We start from the raw sequence: 20,374 nt of genomic DNA, 5'->3' as shown, positions 1-20,374 counted from the left end.
TCTTTATGCAAGCAGCCATATGAGCTGACCTATATAACACCGGCTGTACCTTAGATGGGGAACATTTCATCATACAAGGCTGCAGTTACAAGCTTTAGTCCATTTTCTGTCTTTTTGTTCATGCATTGATAAACAAATTCCTTTGTAATGCAAATTAATAGCTACACACAACCCACTTATTTCACTTTAACAATATTTTTCATATTAATAAACAACATCAAGTAATGCAGAACTTGTTTCAAGAGGTGGTGTACCTAAATAAAAATAAAATACAACCTCTTCTCCTTTCTTGATTCCAAATATGTTAAAAAATAAACTAGATAAATAAATGCTAGTGCATATCAGAATGAGGATTGGGTGGCTGGATGTAAAGACGCCTGATAAAGACTCTATCCCAGAAAAACATGATTTGATTTCTGTGTGTCTGTTGCACCAGAATGTTTTGGGTTATTGCTGTTTTTCCCATGATTAACTGTTGTTTTCACTAATCAGTACAGATAAAACTCGTTAGCGAGGTTTTGGTATTCGCTTTTAAGTCTTTCTCATGATGTGCAACGACTCAGAAAAAACAACATGTGTCTCCCTGCCTACAGGCCAGTCATGATCAAATTACCTTTATTTATAAAGCTTATTTTTAAAAACCAGAGTTGATCAAAGCGCTTAGAAACTCCCAGATAAACAACAACAACAAGCAAAAGCAGTAAATTATCTAAAGAAAAATATAACCAGAAGAAGACTATTTTAAAAAATGCTATAAAAAATTACCTGAAAAATTACAAAAAGCACAACCCAGTAATTTAATTTACAGGTTTTACTTTCTGGTGCAAATGTTTTAACTGATTCCTGCTTTCATGTTTCACTGCAAATAAAAAAAAAAAAAATCCTACCAAGTATTTTTTTGTTGTCTAGTTTCTACTGCAAATGTTATGAGCTCACTTGAAATAAGACAAAACAAACTTACAAATAACTTTTCAGCACAGTAAGATATAGTTGATCATTTCTTTAAATTGATTTTAAATATATTTGTTCGTTCCACTAGTAACAAGCCATTTTTCCCATGTTATAAGTTAAATAATTTGCTAGTGGAACTAAGATTTTTTCATCAGTATTAAGGAATTATTGGCTTTAAACAAACTGCTGAAACGTTACTTCCAAGTTTGTTTTGTCTTATTTCTAGTACACTCACATATATGCAGATAAATTTTTATTTGTGTTTTTGCAGTGTATAGGGAGATATTTCCCTCTATTTTCTTTCGCTCTTTAGTCTTTCAGTCCTTGCAGCTGCTGTTCATTCAGTGTGATTCATCTCTCCGGATCTTCCTGAGCCTCTGTAATTAGCTTTTTGTCTTGCTTCGCTGGTATCTACTGTTAATAGTTCTGGTTCAGTTGCTTCCTGGTCTTTGTTGTCGTGTTGCTGCTTGTAAGTTGGATTGAGGTCTAGAAATTAACAGATGTGCTCTGCAGACTCTGACCGGTTTTCTTCCAAGATCGCTCAGAGTTCAGTTTTAATTTCCCATCAGTTTTCCAACAGCATGATGCTGCCACCACGCTCCAGCTGCAGTGTAAATTTTACTCCACCCATTTCATTTTGCATGTCAAAACGTTTATTTTTAATCATGTTGCCACATGTTTACCTGATTTTATTTGTTGTTGCTTCTATGAATTATTGTCATTTTGATCCTTTAAATACCAAAATTTTCATTTAGCTTTATATGTTGGTCCATCTGATGATGTCATTTTTAATATAAAATGACTGAAAAGTCACCAGTTATATTTTGTAAAAAGTTCTTACCAAATATTTTTTTTACTCTTTCTTGAATAATTTCTTGGAAGGCTACTTTTTACTTTCACTTGAGTAAAAATATGTTATCAACACTATTTTAAACAGCAGCGCATAAAAATGTTGCTGCATCTTAAGTTTAAATTAAATAGTAATTTAAAATAATTAACTAATTACATTTACTTGGGTACATTTTTTGAAAAAAACATTACTTTAGGAGTATTTTTACTATGCTACAATTTGTACTTTTACATAAATAATTTTATTTCTCTACTTGAGTAAAATTATAGATACTCCAGCCACTTTGAGTAACTTCATTGAATCAAGTTTTAACTTAAACAAATCACCACATAAATACATGTCAGCAGGTTTTGTTAAAGTTTTGTAAGTTTTACATTCAAAGAAACTTATTTGAATTCTTTTGCCTGATTTGGTTACTTTGTAATTATGTAATTTACATGAATTTTTGTCATTTTGTCTATTAAAATACCAAACTTTTCACATAACTTTGTATTTTTTGAATTTATTTTTTGATCAGTTACCCAGTACTTGAGAAGCCTTTTTACCAAATACTTTTTTTTACTCTTATTTGAGTAATTTCTTTGATGGCTACTGTTTACTTTTACTTTTAAAAATATGTTGAAGTAGTTGAGTACAAGTTTTGGGTACTCTACCCGCCTCTGGTCACACAGCTCATCATTCAGAGCAAATATTTCCTTTAGAATAATTTATTTCCCATCCTGGATTTCTTTGGGATGAAGGACAAACTCTTAATTTTTCATAAAACCCTCAAAAAAGTTACCCGCAAACACTTGTTAGATTAGCTGTTGTTATGCCTGCCGCCTCTGCTGCTCTTGTGAACACGACGCGGGTCTGGAGGTGAAGTAGTTCCGGCGGGACCGGGCTCGGAAGCAGCCCCGGGCCCGGCTGAGGTCACCGGGTTCGCAGCCTCGCCGCTCTCGGTGTCCTCAAACACGGGTCGTGTGACCCCGCCCTCGTGACGATTCCGTGTCGTAGATGTAAACCATATCCGTTTTCACGGGCCGAGTTGGAAGTCAAGTTAGAACCAGCGAATCGCTGAAACCGGAAGTTGAGTTTCATGCGTTCATGACAAAAAAAAAAGAAAAAAAATCTTTGAGCTTTGATCAATGCCATGGCAACCAAACAAGCAAACAATTATTCAAAACTGAGACGTCATTTATTAATTCATTCACTGATTCAGGTTAAAGTTTGACACAATTTAAAATTAAATATATAACTTATAATTATATATAAAACTGCAGGATTACAGTTTCCCAAGTCTGTTTTGACTTACAAAGCAACACTCTAAAATTCACAACTACGTTTTAAAATTATTAAAAGTTGGGATACATCTTCTTTAAAAAAATCATAACATAACCAATAAACCTAAAACACAGGCAGGAACAGTTTATAATGAAATTAAAAAGTTTATAATGAAATTAAAAGTGTGTTAAGCCTGCATTCGTTCAAGTACTTGCTCCATTGGCAGAGTATTTCACTTGTAACATAAAAAAATGTCCTGTAATTAGTGAAATAATCTTCCAATTGAAGTATTTTTCATCAGTATTCATGGATCATTAACTTAAAACAAGTTCCTATATCTTGCTGAAAAGTTCCTTTGAATCAGTTTTGTCCTATTTCACATGTACCAAGATATTTGCAATAGAAACTAACCTAAAATTACCTGGTAAGTGTAGTTCATATGACTCAACTCCTTCAGACCTGCCAGCAGCAATAAGCAAACACCTAGTAGAGCTCAGTATATTAGCTAATTCTCAGTGCAACACTGGTAAAATCGCTGTTAAAGGGTTAATGGAGGAACGATGTTGTGATGACTTCCTGAAGTCAGAGTTCCAGTAAGAACAGCGGTTTTTAAAGCCCAACAACTGAAGTTGCTTGATTGTGCTGTAAAATGGCACTTTATGCCTAGAAAGTACATAATACTGCCCATTTAATACATTTCTAATTTTATAGACTTATATTACATACATTTATGTCTTGAGGAACATGATTCTGTATGCCTTAATATGACCTGAACATGAATTTGGTGGGGGAGGCGGGACCAATGGAGTGGCCAACATTTTTTAAGACGGGGGTCATGGCCACTCAGGGCTCCTTCTTGGGGGTGCCACTGTTGTATCCTTTGATTTTTCCCCCCCAAAATAAAAACAAAACAACTCTCTTAATTTTTTCTCACCCTCCCAGCGGTATATTTTTTGTAACAACTGAAGTTCACATTGTAACTTGTTTGTGCTAAATGGGACTATATACCTAGAAAATACATAATATTATCCCTTTAATAAATGTCACAGATTTATTTGTTTATCAGGATTTATTTATTAGGTTTTATAATTATGTATTTATTGAATTAGTTACTCTGTATGCCTTTCTATGACCTGAACATAAATCTCAGGGCCAGTGGAGAGGCCAACATTTTTCAAGAAGGGGTCATGGCCCTCCTATGCCCCCCGCTTGGGGTCACCACTGTTGTATCGCTTTATTTTTGTATTAAACAAAATAAAAGCGAATATATATATATATTTTACTCACCCTCATATCATTGCATTTTTACAACAACTAAAATGTACACAATCACTTAACTGCCTCGTTGACCTAACAGTAACGTGCTTCGAGACTTTTATTTTGACATCTCTCCCGGAAGTTTAGCGCTTCCAACGTCTTGTTTTGACGCTCGACATAAAGTATTTATTGTAAACTTGGGTCAGGCCGGAGAGACGCGGAGGACTGCAGCTGTTTTTACAGCTGACACCCTTCCAGCTGCTAGCAGGTCAGTCGCTCCGCTCCTTCCTATCGCTTCCCCGGTCCGCCGCAGCCCGAAACGCGGCGCTGCCTCCAGCCCGGGCAGCTGCTGCTGCTGCTGCTGCGTCAGTTCCTAACAGTGACAGCCCCACGCCCTACTTATGTTTATTTCTCATTCTCTGTTTGGATATAAAGTGTGTTTTAATTCGCGGAACTGCTGCAGAAAGTCACTTTGCGATTTGTTTGGTGAGTAAACGGGCGACAGCAAGTCAAACACGCAATGGGCTCCCCGCAAGTACAGCGAGTGTGAGCATTTTTTTTTGTTTTGTTTTAATTAAAGCTGTATTAAATAGGTGAGTCTTTATTCTCCCCAGCCTGTCGTCTATAAAACGACAGGCTTTTATCTGCACCAATGAAAGAGAGGGAGAAACAGGAGGAGGTGGGGTGAATTAGGGAGGAGAGGGGGGTGTTACACTGTCCTACAACCGTCTTTCCTGTCCTGTTTATCCGCGATGTAGGCCAGCTCTGTCCGGCTGCGAACCAACTTCCTGCATGTGGCCGTAGGAGGAAGGGGATTTCTGAGGCTTTAGCGGTCGCAGCTGCCGTCTGATCGCGATCCCCGGCTCCCCTCCGCGGATGGTGCGGGGTGGGATCATCTGGAGAGGCCGTGGCAGACATTTTACCCACGGTCTTCAGGAGCCTGGCAACTCGGACGGGGTTTACCTCCGCGAAGGTAAAGCATCGTTATGCTGTATGTTTGATACAAGCAACAACAAAAAAAAGTAGTTGAACAAAAGTTTAACTCAAGGATTTTAATTCACATAAAGGAGAGAAAACATGAGGTTGTATTAAAATATGACCTTCCATTTAGAACATGGTGTTTAGCTACTTTTCATAAATATATTTGTTCAAGGTGAAATAAGCAGCTTGGCCTTTGATCCATAAGAGCACCAGAACTTTCAGAGTGTAGATTTTGTGTGCTATGCACCTCAAATCTGGAAAAACTTCCAGAAAACTGCAAAACAGATGAAACACAGAGCTAACTTAAATTTAAATTAAAAACGCACCCTGTTCATAGCTGCTTTTGTACCATAATAAACAGAAATTTGACCAACATATTTGATGTGTATTGATGATTGCACTTTACAAGGTTTAATGTCTCTTAATATTTTTTTTTTACAACTGTTGACTATATGATGTGTTTATGTTTTCACAATGCTTAAATGCGCTATATAAATGAAATTGATTGATTTAATTGATAATCTTTCGAAACAAAACTGCTGATCATGGATGTAAATTGTTTCCCCTCTTTGGGAGTATCACGTTTTTATTGAATAGGCTAATAGGTCAATTGAATGTTCTGGTTTTCAAAAACAAAGGAAACTACTGCCATACACTGATATCATTTGCACATGCACAGACAGCTGCCAAATACAGGAACTGCTAGCTAGCAAGAATTTCCCCACATATCTTGGCGCCCCCTCCAGTGCAGCACCCCTATGGTGCATACCCACTTTTTATGCCAACTGTCATTGGGTTAGAGGAACGGTTAACCACAAACACACACACATACCTAAGAAGGACCAATTTAGAGAAACCAGTTAACCTCATGAGGAAGTAGGAGTACCCTGAGAGAACACATACACACACAGGGAGAACATGGAGAATAACCCCAGGTTCAAACTCAAGACCGTTATAGCTGCAGGGCAACAGCGCAGCATTTAAACATGAATGATTTAAAGAGAAAATCGCGCTCTCTGATGATAGTAGGAACCCACTTTCTATTCAAAATCCTCCCTGCGCATCACGGAGCCTTGAGTCGGTTCGGATTTTAAAGCAACATTTCACACCGAGTCCAACTTGTTTTGACCTGCTACAATCGGGAAACGCAGCTGCAGGTCAATATAAACAGCGATTAAACTGTGTTTTTCAAGGTTTTGCAAAAGTGTGAGGCAGATTGGTTAAAAACCCAACCCTTGATGGCGGCCGGGGGAGTTAAAAACGCGGAGGTTTGATTCTCATCCTCATTAATATCGGACATCCGGTGGCACTGCCAGCTGCGCCCCATTTTTTATTGTTGTCTGTGCGCTGAAAGGATGACTGCCGGATCGTCTCTCCGCGCCGCGGAGCGCAGCAGCGGCTGCTGGTGAGAACATATTCGCTCCTTTTTATCTTTTTAAAAAAAAAACAAAACTGAATATGCATAAAGAGGGTTATTGGGGCAGCGTGTGTGTGTACAGTGGAAGAGAGGCTGTGCGTTTCTGGATGTTCTCCGCCGGCCACCAGAGCTCCCTCCCCGCTGCAGTTTCATCCAGCTGCGCGGACACAACCGCGTGTTCCAGACCAGATAGCCCACCAACCGGCACCCGATCTCCACCCCTTAAACCCAATTTGTTTCCCCTCATAGAAATGTTTTTGCATCCGATCGGGGTCCGTTCAGAAGATGCGCTCTGAACGGACAGAGAGCCACTTCCACCCCTCCGTGGGAAGCGGAGCTCCAAGGACACTGACGGAGGCGGGGGTCGTTTATTTAACCTACTTTTCCTTTTTTGCATTCATTCATGCAATTACGACAGAAATGGAGAACTCAGACGCACATCTGTGGTTTGATTGGTGTCCTGATTGATTTTTTTAAGCTTTAATTTGGGTTTAAATGGGTTTCCCAGATTGACTGACAGACCGCACGGTGTCTCCCCGGTTCGCTTCCCCGCCTCCTCATCGCAGCTTTCGGCCATGGTGTTCCATCCCAGCCTCTCTGAATCTGCTGCTGCTCGTCTTATTTCGTGCGCAGCCATCCGTGGTTCAGGATCATGCTTGAGTTATGATTGATTCTTTATTCCAGCGACTGAATTTTGATTCTTCCTCATAATCTAAATTTACCGCAAGGTTTGCAGACAGGTGTACTTTGTGCTTAGTGCATAAAAAATGCCATTATTTAAAGAAAAAAACAAGTTAGTATTTGTTTATATATATGTTATCAATGCTACCTAGAAACTCATAAACATGTTTCTGTATCTTAAGTTTTGCTGAATTAAATTAAATACTAATTAAGAAATGATTGATTTAAAGAACTAATCACATTTTCTTGGGTAACGTTTTGGGCAAAATCTTGTAGGAGTATTTTTACTATGCTGTACTTTTTACTTTTACTTAAGTAGTTTCATTATGAAGTATCGTTACTCTTACATGAGTAAAATTTCTCCCACTGTGAAGAACAAGCCTGTTTTAACTTCAAAAATTCATCCATAGACACATATTTGCAGTTTTTGTTAAAGTTTTGTAAGTTTCATAGTGAAAGAAATTGATTTGGAAAAATGTTTCTTATGCCTGATTTCGCTAATTAAGAATAATATTATCTGTGTGAATTATTTTCATTTTGGACTTTAAAATACCAACATTTCCACATAACTTTGTATTTTGGTCCATCTGATGTCATTTTTAAATGTTACATTATTTATTTTTTCAGTACTTGAGCAGCTTTTTTAAAAAAACCTTTTTTTTTACTCTAACGTAATTTTTTGTTAAAGTTAAAACAAAAAGTGCTACTCTTACTTCAGTATAATCTCTGGGCACTCTAATATTGACAGAAAGTATTAAAATGCTCCAGTTTAAATATAGATGTTAAAAACTACCATCTTTCTACATCTTTCAGGATATTTTACAGACTTTCCAAAGTCTTAAGCCTCAAATTTCTTCAGGCTTTTTATATGAAAACTGTTAAATCACAACCTGTAAAGTCAAAGAAGTAAAGTAGAATTGAAATATCCTTTATTGTTCCACTTTGGGAAATTTCTGAGCAACAGCAGCAAAGTGTCAGACAGTAACAGCAAACAGACTCACATAAGTGTAATATGTACATAAAAACAGAATAAAGAGTAAAAACATATACAGTATGGGCAAAAATTCAACATTTATAAGTAGGAATGAAAGATGGATAGATTATTGAATGGATGGACATATGAATGGGAAAACAAATTGATGATAGGCATGAATAGAAACATAGATGGATGTATGGATTGATTAGTGGACGAAGAAAAGCCTGAAGATACATTTTTTCCATTTTGCTAACATTACATTTATGTGTTTTTGTGATGTAAAGCATTTTAAACTGCCTCGTTGCTGAAACGGGCAAAACAAACAAACTTGATTGATTGACTGAAGTCAAATTCCAAGCAGGAGCTCTGATCTTATTCTAGATTTCTGTCCCATGTTTGTTTGAATTGAACATCTTTGTGCATTCCAGACACACATTTAATTTTTAACTTTTTTGTACAATTTTGGGCTAAATAACTGCTCTTACTGCATTGTTCTTTCAGTAATTTGTTCTGTTTTTGAGTTTGTATGCTCCAGTTAACAATTAATCAGTTACTAAATTAGTTGACGATTATCTCAATAATCGATTAATCACGATGAATCCAATTAATGGTTTCAGCCCTATAGTCAGTTATGTCTTAGGTTGTGGTAAACATGTTCTGTTTTACTTTAAAGCTGGTGTTTTTACTCCTACCTCCCTCTGAAACAGTGTAGCCCCCCTCCATAGACAGATATAAAGGACAAAATGGCCGCCGTCATGCATGAACTGCACCATATGAGCCGTGTCGCTCCACACTGTAAATGTTAGCACTCTTGTTTGCCTTGTGAATATATATCCGGTCACAAACCCTGCAGTGCTCAGGGCATTTTGTTTGCTGGCGGATTCTTGTTTACAAAGAACAAAACAAATCTTCGGTCCATCTTTACAGAGATGGTAGTTGCTGGTTTGAAACTTACGGTGTTTGGAGATTAATGGCTTCTGTTTGGTTTCCCTGTGGTGCTGCTGTAAAATCCACCTGTCAGAGTGGGTTTATTAGCTGTGGGACCTTTGGACCGAGTCCGATGTTGAGCCAACACTTGCAAAATGAAGCCAGTAGTTGCAGCAATACCTGCTTTGTAACTCAGCAGGAGCCTGAAATAATGCTGAGCAATACAGATTAAAAAGAAAATCTCTGATTTTTTCCAACCATTTTAATATTTTTTCTTGCTTTTTTTCTAAAAAAAGAAAGTACAAATGACAGAAGATATTTTGAAAAAGTGTTTTTTACTTTAACTTTCTTTTCTGCAAGGTGCATAACAGAGTATTTGTACTTGAAACAAGAATATTTGTTTAATTAAGAGAATATAGTCATAATATTAGCAGAATAAAGACGCCATTCTACCAGAAGACTGTCTTAAAATAAAAAAAAAAAAATTTGGTTTTAATTATTAAAAAGCTCGAGTAATTAACCTTTTGGTACTTTTCATAAAATACCAAAAATACAATTTCTGGCTTTATTCTCATATTCCTACAACTGTATTTTTGCAACATCATGACTTTATTTTTATTAAAAGAAGAAATCTTAGCTTGACCCTTTGAATTCAGAGTTGACCTAAATTCAAAGTCCAAATAAATAGAAACTGTAAAAGACTTTGGTCAAATAGGATGATATCTTTTTGGTGTGCTGACATCACTCTGACCTTTGAACTAAATAAGAAATGCATTGGTGAAAAAAAGAAAATCCAGATTTTCCAAAAATAAAAACAAACATTTGATTAATCAGTAAAATGTATTTATTGTCCAGCCCTAGTCTGAACAGAGACATAGAAGAGTCAGGAAGGAACATGAGTGTAGGGCAGAAACGATTAATCGATTGTTGATGGAATTGAATTACTTGTTTACTTCCATATTTTAATGTATTTCTAATATTGTATAAAAAGACTTCAGTGGTTAAATGGAAAATCTGCAAACTTTTTATTTGATTAATCGTCAGAATAATCTGTAGAATAATTGATTTTTAAAACAGTTTGTAGCAGCTCTAAAAGCTGAGATTTTATTTTACTAAAAAAGCATCTTAACATGTTGCTGAACTCCTTTGTGTGTTTCTTTGGTGCCATAATTTTACGTTTTTTGTGATTACTAACAGAATTCCTGATACCTGAGTTGTGGAGACATTTGTCACGTTTTTCCTAAGTAGAGAAGGAAGCAGTTTAAACTGGCATTTAAGCCGGTCGTGTTGTGTGCACAAGCAACACCGCTGGCATGAATATGCACACGGCACTAACTCTTCCACAAACCTGCAGCACTTTGCGGGTTGAATCGCCTCTTCTCCGTGCTAGAGAGGTATGTCTCTTAACGTTCGTAGTTTTGCGGGGATCATTATACTCCTTATTGAGTTCAGACTTCACTTTATGCGTCCGGCGACTGTTTGTGTTGCAGTGGGTTGGTAGCTGGCATGCTTTATGAGCCAAATACCAGTTTTCCAAGCGGCTTCTCACAACTACCAGGCAGATCTTCATTTCCTCATTCCTGTGCTCCTGAGGTCAATGCGAAGGGAACATATTCTGGCATTGTTCTCAAATCACTGAGCAAGGGTCTGTTTGAGTTGCATGCTTCGGCTTTTCTGCAGTTTTCCAACAGTATGCCAGCATTGTTTCTGCTGTGTGTGTGTGTGTGTATGGGTGTGTATGGGTGTGTGTGCATAGATGTTACCCTGTATTTCATCATGTTGCCATTTGTAAGCGTCTCAGGCTGATCAGTGCTTGCAGCTTTGCCTCGTCTCTTCTTTTCTAAAGATGTCGTTGGTCGAGTGTGATGGGGTTGGGAGTCAAAACGCAGTTTTTCAAACGATTCGGTTTAACATTTTTTTCTGAACCTCAGCCAAAATCCCTGTATTCAGTTGTAAATGAGAAAGCAGTAAAAACTCTCTGGAAACCTCTCTGCATCATCATAACAATATGTGGATGGCTAGTTGTTGTTTTTTTTTTTACTGTTTACAGTGAGCCGTTTTATGTTTTCTATAAACTAGAACATTTAGGCTCATCATAGTGTTTTTGTTCTTTGTTTTCATTAGACATTGACTCTTTATCTGCATCGTTATAAAAAAGTTGAGGTTTCCAAGTAGCTACAGCTGAAGTCGTTCCAATAACAAGCTGCAGAAAGTATTAGAATATCTGGGCTTTTTTTTTTGGCTGTTTGGAACATGAAGTAACAAATTAAAATGAAGAAATACTTAATTAATCCCAAAGGATTAAATAACTTACTCTCACATGTTGCTGTGCACTGCCAGTCAACTGACTGAACACATGTAATAAGGCTGAGGCAATTAATTGCATTAATCATCATTAATCATCATTAATCGATTATTGAAATGATTGTCAACTAATTTGTAATTGATTAATTGTAAATAATCAATTACAAATATAGACCCACAAAAAGCCAATTGCTGAAAGAACAACACAGTAAGAGCAGCAATTAGACCAAAACTGTGCTTTATATATATATATATATACAGTATATATACATATATACTGTATATATATATATATATATATATATATATATATATATATATATATATATACTGTATATTAGAACATTTTAATGTTCTTTTGATGCATTTCTAATATGGTATAAAATAAGCTTAAGTAGTTAAATAAAAAAATCTGCAGAATGTGCTAATTACTTATTATTAATTGTCAGAATAATGGATAGAATAGTTGATTACTAAAATAATTGTTAGTATTTAATCATATTCTGAACATTAAGCATGTTAACTTAAAATTACAGCTTATATAGTAGGAATTTTTATATTTACAATATAATCTTTGTGTCACATTCTCAATTTTGTTGCCAAGGTTTTGTTAGAACTTTGTTTGCAGGTATTTTTACTCAAAGTATCTGATCAAGATAATCTGATTAGAGTTGTGCACAGTATCGGGGAATATTGTCATTTCAAACTCAGTTTCTAAAGTAAATAAAAGTCTACTTATCATAACAATTACTTTTTGTTTTAGCCTGTTTTCAGTAGGGATTTGTTAGCTAAGCTACCTCTCACTCCATCTTGACTGATTAGCTGCAGAAAAGCTGATGTTTAGACTTTAAGGATAATGTTTTTTTTCCACTTCCTGTTTCACAACTCAGGATATTTTCCTCTAAAGAGATCTGAAGTCACGGCGAAAGGTTCTGACAGTTCGACAAATGTATTTGGTAAACGTTGCAGATTCAGTTGCTGTGCTCTAATTTTAGAGTACAGTCACTGACATATTCAAATTCAATCACAAAGAGCTTAAAGAATGAGCTTTATGTTTAAAAAGCCCTCTCACTCTGCTTTTGTCTTTGTACAAAATGATCAGCTGCACTTTATTTCAGTACAGTGATATAACTAGGACAAGTAAAACTGTACTAACCCACCATCTTAAACGCGTTTATCAATAGGATTAGCCGATCGATTGCTTTAAAAAAGAGGGTAGTTGTACTTCAAATCAGTATCTTCTTTTTAGTTATTACTACCTCCTGAAAATGTGCAGCTACCAATGCTTTGCTTCAAAATGGCCTCTTGTTAAAGGAAAATGAGATAGAAAATGGGCACATTTTGGAGATTTTTTATTTAAGCTTTTTTTTAAAAAATACTATAAATACATAAAAATTATCTAAACAATAGAATACATTCTTTTTAAAATAAGAAAAGAAACTTTTTATTGCCTAAAATGCTATAAAATAGCATTCCTTTAGTGCAGTGGTTCCCAAAGTGTGGGGCGCGCCCCCTAGGGGGTCGCAGTGCCATTGCAGGAGGGACGGAAGCGGTATGGATGAATGAAAAAGAAAACAGTTACACAAAAGTGTTTCACTGTAAAGATGGTTTGTAGTTTGTTTTGTTGCAACCTGAAGTGTGAAATAAACTTCAATGGAGTTTGAAAACAAAATATGTGTTTAGGTTTATGTCTGGCTGAACGATGTGTGCGCCCAGTTGATTTGTTTTTCTTTTTTGGGGGAGGATTTTATTGTAATCCATAGGGGGGCCAGAAGAAAATCTTTGGGAACCATTCCTTTAGTGTATGGTTGATCATTTAACGATGCATTTGCAGTTAAAAAATACTTTACAGAAAATAAATTTGCTGTTTTAAATGAAAGGCATCTAGTTTTTAGTTTCTTTTGGGCTTGATTTAACAAATTTATTTTCAGTAATAAGAACAGGATTTCAAGACGCCCGCTCTGCTTAGCCAGATTTGAGTAAGTTGGCTTATGAATATTATTCCTCTCTGGCTCTCGCAAATATATAGTGTATAAATATGATATTTATAAACTAATAGGAATTTATCAAGAGAAACTCCTATTAGTTTATAAATTGTGGATTACTTTTCTTTTTCTTCAGTTTTTTTGTTTGTATTTTCTTTAATTAATGTAAGGCACTTTGAAATGCCTTGTTCCTGAAAATGTGTGTTTAAAATAAAATTACCTTATCTTACCTAAAAAGAATAGAACAAATAAAAGCTGATGTGGGAGCAGCAAAGTCGGCTTTTTAGTAAACGTCTCTGGATAAACGCGGTTTTACTAAATGTAAAAGCTTGGTTTTGAAAAGACAAATACGTTGTGTTGCAGTTAACATGTTTTATTTTAATTAATTTGGTAATAATTTCACCCTGATTACAAATAAAAAATGCATCATAGTTGTATTGCAGTTGGGGGGGCCGCACAAAATCAATCCAAGGTGCACAAAATGGCCCGTGGGCCACAATTTTAACACCTCAGTTATAAATATTAAGGTTTCACATGATTTTGATGTAAGTGTCCTATAAGACTTATGAATGTGTTCATAATATGTGTGGAAAAAAATGTTTGCACCGCTGCTAAACGTTGGCCATAAATCTATAAGCTGGTGTGAGTTTTGCTAAGATTTTGCCTTCATGAATCATTTAGTTTGTGTTTTTATTTTAGATTTACTGTTTTCTCCTGTTTCCAGGTGCTTAGATTTCCATTCCACCTCTGCAGGTTGTGTAATATTTAACAAAGTGACATCAAAGTTATTCTTTGTTGAAGCTCGTGTCAGAACATCTGTTCATGCAGAAGTAACAAATGTTCTGTGGTAATCCTCCATATATGCTGCATAATCAAATTTAACCTTTGCTTGCCCCATAAAAGCTTCTGCAATTGTTTGGAAAGCTCTCTGTTGACAGGAAGTGACATGTCCTACATTTCTAGCAGCGGTAGCAGGAAGCTGGTTTATGTCGAATAAATTGATGTATTAATAGAAAAAAGAGAAACAGGTCACGAAAGTCAGCAGTTTTAGCTTTGGTGGCTGCACAGACTTTAAAAAGGAGAGCAGTGCAGCGAAATAATGCCAAACAGTGAAAAATGGTTCCTGCTACTGAATCACATTCATCTCAGAACGGTTTGCTGCTGAACACGTTAAAATCCTCTGATAATTTGTCGTTTGGTTGATCAAACAAAGCAAACATGTGACTGTAAATTGAAGGAGACTCACAGCTTCCTGTTTCTTTTGTTTTTTCAGACTGTAACAAGATTTTTGGGGATACGAAATGTGAAGAAAGGGCTCCACTTTTTCACCTTCTCTACCTAAGGTAAGAAACATTTCCTAACTTCTGTCGCTTCTGTTTCTTCCTTTCAAATGTGAAAACGTCTCGACTTTGTGATGTTTTCTCTGGAAATTAATTAGTCTTTATCTTTTTTACTGTAAAATATTTGCCTCTGCTGTGTGTAAAGCCGTTGTGTTTGTGTAAATTACATCCACTGATGCTTTAAGGGTCACGTTTCCTTCTGCAGAAAAGTGGCTGCTTTTGAAAAACCCCAGAACAAAACGCCCCCTATGCCTCCTTCAGACTGTAAAGCTTTTTAAATTGTGTTGGATAACATTTATTTGATGAAGTGTGCATAAATAAGACTGACATGAAGATGAAGGAGTTTGAATTTTTATGACTGCTGACACTTTTAATGAACTTTTGATGCAAGTTTTAATGCAACATTGCTTTAAAAGTGTCATTATTTACTAAATAATGCAAAGTTGACACTTTTAATTAAACTTTTAATGCAACTTTGTATTAAAGTGTCATTATTTACCGAATGACACTTCATGACAACAGTCGTAAACATTCATGGAGACTCCTTTGTGTTCATGACACTGTTATGTCAGTCTTATACATACCACTTCAAATAAAGTGTTACCTTTTATTGTGTGCAAAATTGCATCCAAAATTGATTATTACCTCAGCTTTAGTGATCTGAATAAATGGACATTCTCAATGGGATTTAAAAACACAGAGAAATCAGATCAACCTGCTTTATTTTGGAGAATTAGCTTTTTCTAATATAGTTTTATTGTTTATAGTCACAGTAATTCAGCTATTTTCTGTGTGTGTGTCCTTTCATAAAGGTTTGGGTTTGCAAATTAACCTACGTACAAACCAACGGTTGCTTAGTTTTGAACATGTAAGGTTGCTTGATGTGCTGTCCTTTAAATTTAAATTTAAACTAACTTTTATCTTCATTTTTAAAAATTTGGCTACGTAGGGCGAATTGATAAATATTGCCCAATTTTCTTAATTTTTGGGACTTTGTCTGATCTTTTCTATCTTCGCGGAAAATGAGCCACGTCTCCTTTTGCTCTGCAGAGAGAGGGGACTGAGTCTGCAGACGCTACCCGTCTGCATGTCTCTGTACCCACAAATTTTACACAAGGAAGAAATTTTCCAGACACCAAAAAACATTAACTTATTGGCAGAAAACAGCGGAGTGTTTTTTTTAAAAGAACCGGTTGGGCTGTTTTTAGAAGCAGTAGAAACTGAAACGGAATAACAACAACATGAAATTGTTCACAATACGTCCCGTTTAAGATCTAATATTTTCACATTATATCACATTACTACAGCCAAATATGGTCAAGACCATTTATCCCATTCATCATTTTACTAACAGCAGCCAACTTTAAAAATGTGAGCAATGTAAAACACTGTAGCATAATAGAAACAAATAAAAACATTGAGGTGGTAAAGTGGGAGACGACTGAGACAAGATTCAACAAGTATGAAATATTTTCCACAACAAAACTCCACCAGTTCAGTTAAATTTAAATGGTTTTTTCTGGTAAAAACTTCTTTTTCTTATGCAAAAACAGACAATCCTACCAAGTATTTATAGTTTCTAGTGCAAATATTAGTACACTTTAAATAAAAAACTAACTTCTAAATAACTTTGCAGCAATAATATATATATTTGTGACAGGGACGTGCGCTGAGGTGCAATGCTGGTGAGGCACTGACTTAATCATAATCAGATATACAAATATATATACAAATCAGATATACAGATATACAAATATAGACCCCCTGCATGTTATTGTTTACATAAGAAAATTTCGTGCATGCGGATAACGCTGGAGGGCAAAAACACAATTCTTTTACATGCCGTCCATAGCTTGCTGTTACCGTCTCTTACTCTGCGTTTGTGGAGTCACAATGTCCGGGATCATGAGCGCCCCCTGCCATGAGGCAAGAGAACTGCCTGCCTCACCTCGAATCTGTTCTCTGCCGTTTATGATCGCTCCTCAGCCCACAAAACACGTTACACACACAGTTGGTGACAAAATAAACACTGTACATTATATACATAAAATCAGTTTATATATTAAGTGTTTTTAACCATTTTATTGGCGACGTGCAGACAGGATTAGCATGCTCCCGTAGAAAGGCAGTTAGCGAGAGGTTGCGCGATCCCAGGTGAGGCTCAGCTCGCTGCTGCCTCACCTGCTGCGCTTCCAAGCATTTAAATGGGAAAATGCGAAAATTCAGTGATTTTGAAGAAAAAATAATCAGAGTTGGTTATGCTAAATGAAAATTACATACTTTACAGTACAAACCACAGGGTGAAAATAGCAATATAAATGATTTTATCATTGTTATTTTTCCATGATGACTGCCTCAGCTGCCTCCTCTGACCGCAAATCACTGATATATCTCTTATAAAGAAGATGAAAACAAGAAATAAACACATCAAATAGATTAAAATTAGACAGATTACCTCTAAAAAGTTTTATAAATAAGAATAAGTAGATAAATAAATAAAAATTACACATTCTAAGAGTAGGCAACAGCAAACAAAAATGTTTTTAACCTTTTTAACTAGGTGAGGGCAGCTTTTTCTTGCATAATGTGAAATTATTATTTGGTTTAAATTGCAGCATTAAGCTAAAACTCACCAGTCAAGATTAATTAACTTAAAAAACAATGTTTAGATAACTTGTCTCTTGTTGTTAAATCAACTTCATGAACTTTAATTTCTGAGTTGAAACCAAAACTATTTTCTTGTTGAGTTAAACTGCATTTTCAAGGCAGCAGGTGGACTTTTATTTTCTAGTTAAACCACCTTCACATGTTTTACAGTGTACAAGCCACTTCATCTTGCAGAACATTTGTTAGTTTTGTTATTTGAAGTGTATTAAGATGTTTATTCTAAAAAAAACCCCACATTGTCAGGTTTTGTGTTTTTGCAGCGTGGAAACACACAGAAGAGCTGTTAGCGATTCAAGTTCGTCTTTGAAATAAAAACTGAGTTTTGTTTTTGCTGCAGAAGTTGCCTGATCTGACGTGTCCACATCCTGACACCTTCCTGCCTCGGGCATGCCTCAGGTAAAGCCTCTCCGTCCCTCACGGTTTCGCTGCGCTTGGCCTACATGTTCAGAGTTTCTCACCTTCTTCCGCTTCTCCGCTTGCAGCCGGGTATGAATGGGATGGAGCCTGCATTTGGCGAGGCCTACGGGGGCCACAGGGGCCTGCTGAGCACCTGCCCGCTGGCCATGTCGCCACAAGGGGGCAGGACTGAGTATGATCAGGTAGGAGACCAGGATGGGGGATGGGAATTGATGGGAATTTAGCGATACCGATTCCATCATCGATATCACTTATCGATTCTCTTTGAGTTGTGAAATAAACTATTTAGTTTAGAATTTGCACCATAATTCAAACTAAATCTGGCTTAAAAAATAAGAATCCCACGATCAAATCAACATTTTAACATGAAGTTAAGTTTTAGCCATTGAAAGCCCATTTAAAACCTCCTGGTTTTTCCACCAAATATTAATTTCTGAACTCTTCCTGAGTTAAAACATTAGTATTGTTGCTTCTAAATGAATATAAACTTGTTTTCTTTGGATTATTTGAGGTCTGAAAGCGATGCATCTTTTTTATCTTCTGCTTGCCTGCTGTAGAGCGTGCTCCTGATGCTGGGCTCCCCAGCGTCGCCAAGGAAACGGCCCTTCGAGTTGCTGAGCGACCTGGTGGATGACGGCGGTTTTGGCGAGGACCAGCATCCGGAGCGCTGGGACGTGTCCGCGCTGGACGAGATGGCCCGCTACACCAAGCTGGGCCTCGGAGTCGGCGGGGAGCTGCTGGCGTGCTCCGAGGACGCCATCTTGATGGGCCGCTGGGGGAGGAGTCGGGAGGAGGAGGAGGAGGAGTGGAAGAAGAGGAGGGACGGCTGCGCGGCCCCTCCCATAACCCAGGAAGTCCAGGTCACAGCGGCGGGGATGAAGTCGCCACGTGGCTCCATTACCGTGGCAACACAGAGGGAGCTGTGCGCCGCCGGAATGGGGATGGGAGACGAACGCGACCAAGAGGTGTCGAGGGAGTGTACGGTGGAGGTATATCAGGTGGCGCCTGAGGAAGAGGAGGGGCAAGAACAGGAAGCGGTGGCAGCCGGATCAGGGCTGGCGCTGGAGCACTGCAGCGAGGAACACAACTACTCTCTGAGCCAGGGAGGGGAGAAGGCGGCCATGCCGGCGCTCAGCGCTCCGCCGGAGGAGGCGAAGGAGGCTGAGGTTCAGCAGGAGGTGCAGGGCAGCGAGGACAGCCAGGCGAACACAGAGCTGGAGGATGAGGAGGAGGATGATGAGGAGGAGGAGGAAGAAGAGGAGGAGGAAGAAGAGGAGGAGGAGGAGGAGGAAGGGGCGGAGGAAACGGCGGTGGAGGCTGAACTTTCGAGCTCCTCAGAAACTGAGTGTGGTGAGTTTTGGCTTTATGGTCTGCGTGGCAAAGTCAAGTTTATTTATTTGTGCAGCCCAGTTCAGTCAAAGTGTTTATAATAAATATAAATGATAAAACAAGCAATTATAAAACAAGCAATAAAAACTACAAGTTTTCAAATCAAATAATCTTACAAAGTATATTAATATTTAGTGTCTAATGCTAAAATCTTACTACACTTGAAATAAGAGCTTATTTTAGTCAATCATTTCTGAATATTGATAAGAAATACTAGTTCTGCTGGCAGATTGTTTCACTTACAGGAAAAATGTCATGTTATAAGAGAAATAATCTGCCAGCAAAACTAGTACTTTTTACCAATTATAAGGAATTAATTACTTAAAGCAAGCTCCCATTTCTTACTAAAAAGTTACTTGTAAGTTAGTTTTGACTATTTTCAAGTTTTTGCAGTGACGTTGTTGCTCATCTTTGTCCCACTGCAATCCTACAAAAGTGCAAATCTTTGCACCAGAATAATGTGAGATTGTGGTTGGACCAGAGATCTCATTATCGAGAATAAACCTGAAAAAGGCCTGGCAATACGGACATGTAATCCAAAGCAATGACATCAGTAAGATTTTGTGTATTTGCAGAGTAGACTTTGTTTTCCAGAATGTGAACCCAGTTTCAAACTGTGATATCTACTTCTGCAATTGGCGGGATTTGAGCCACACCGTAATCTTTGTGACTTGCTAACTGTTCTGGTGCCAATAAACCAGAACCTGAACGTGCAACAAGAGCAGACCTGCACAATGTTCCACATCTGAAAACCAGCATCAAACATAATAAAGAGGGAGATCGTACAACCAAACAGTATTTACAGCAGCTCTGTTTCACCGGAAATAAACGCATGTTCCAATATTTTCAGAATAAAATCTAAACTTCTTGTATTTAGCAAATATAAATAATTATAGTAATCTTAACTGGTCTGAAACGGGAAATATTTAATCTGGTTTAATGTGAAAAAAGTGATTTAAAAAAGTCATG

The 20,374-nt window shown here is 37.2% G+C and overlaps 1 protein-coding gene across 6 annotated transcripts in view; it reads left to right on the top strand.

Annotated features, from left to right (window-relative positions):
* The first annotated feature begins 4,443 nt into the window (after positions 1-4,443).
* The window catches only part of LOC114145210 (CREB3 regulatory factor-like), a 36,639-nt gene continuing 20,708 nt past the window's right edge, over positions 4,444-20,374 (top strand). Inside the window, exons 1-6 of one of the 6 annotated variants that reach the window (XM_028018678.1) lie at positions 4,444-4,589; positions 5,080-5,294; positions 14,866-14,935; positions 17,937-17,995; positions 18,082-18,198; positions 18,574-19,366. In XM_028018678.1, coding sequence (XP_027874479.1) covers positions 17,987-17,995; positions 18,082-18,198; positions 18,574-19,366 — 919 coding nt within the window. In that variant the 5' untranslated portion in view covers positions 4,444-4,589; positions 5,080-5,294; positions 14,866-14,935; positions 17,937-17,986. The other 5 variants (XM_028018679.1, XM_028018680.1, XM_028018681.1 and 2 more) reach the window with 5 other exon arrangements.

Source organism: Xiphophorus couchianus, chromosome 5 (assembly GCF_001444195.1).
Source record: "Xiphophorus couchianus chromosome 5, X_couchianus-1.0, whole genome shotgun sequence".
Classification (NCBI taxonomy): Eukaryota; Metazoa; Chordata; class Actinopteri; order Cyprinodontiformes; family Poeciliidae; genus Xiphophorus; species Xiphophorus couchianus.
The sequence above is the reverse complement of the archived record's forward strand: the minus strand, read 5'-3'. Positions and strand labels throughout refer to the sequence as shown.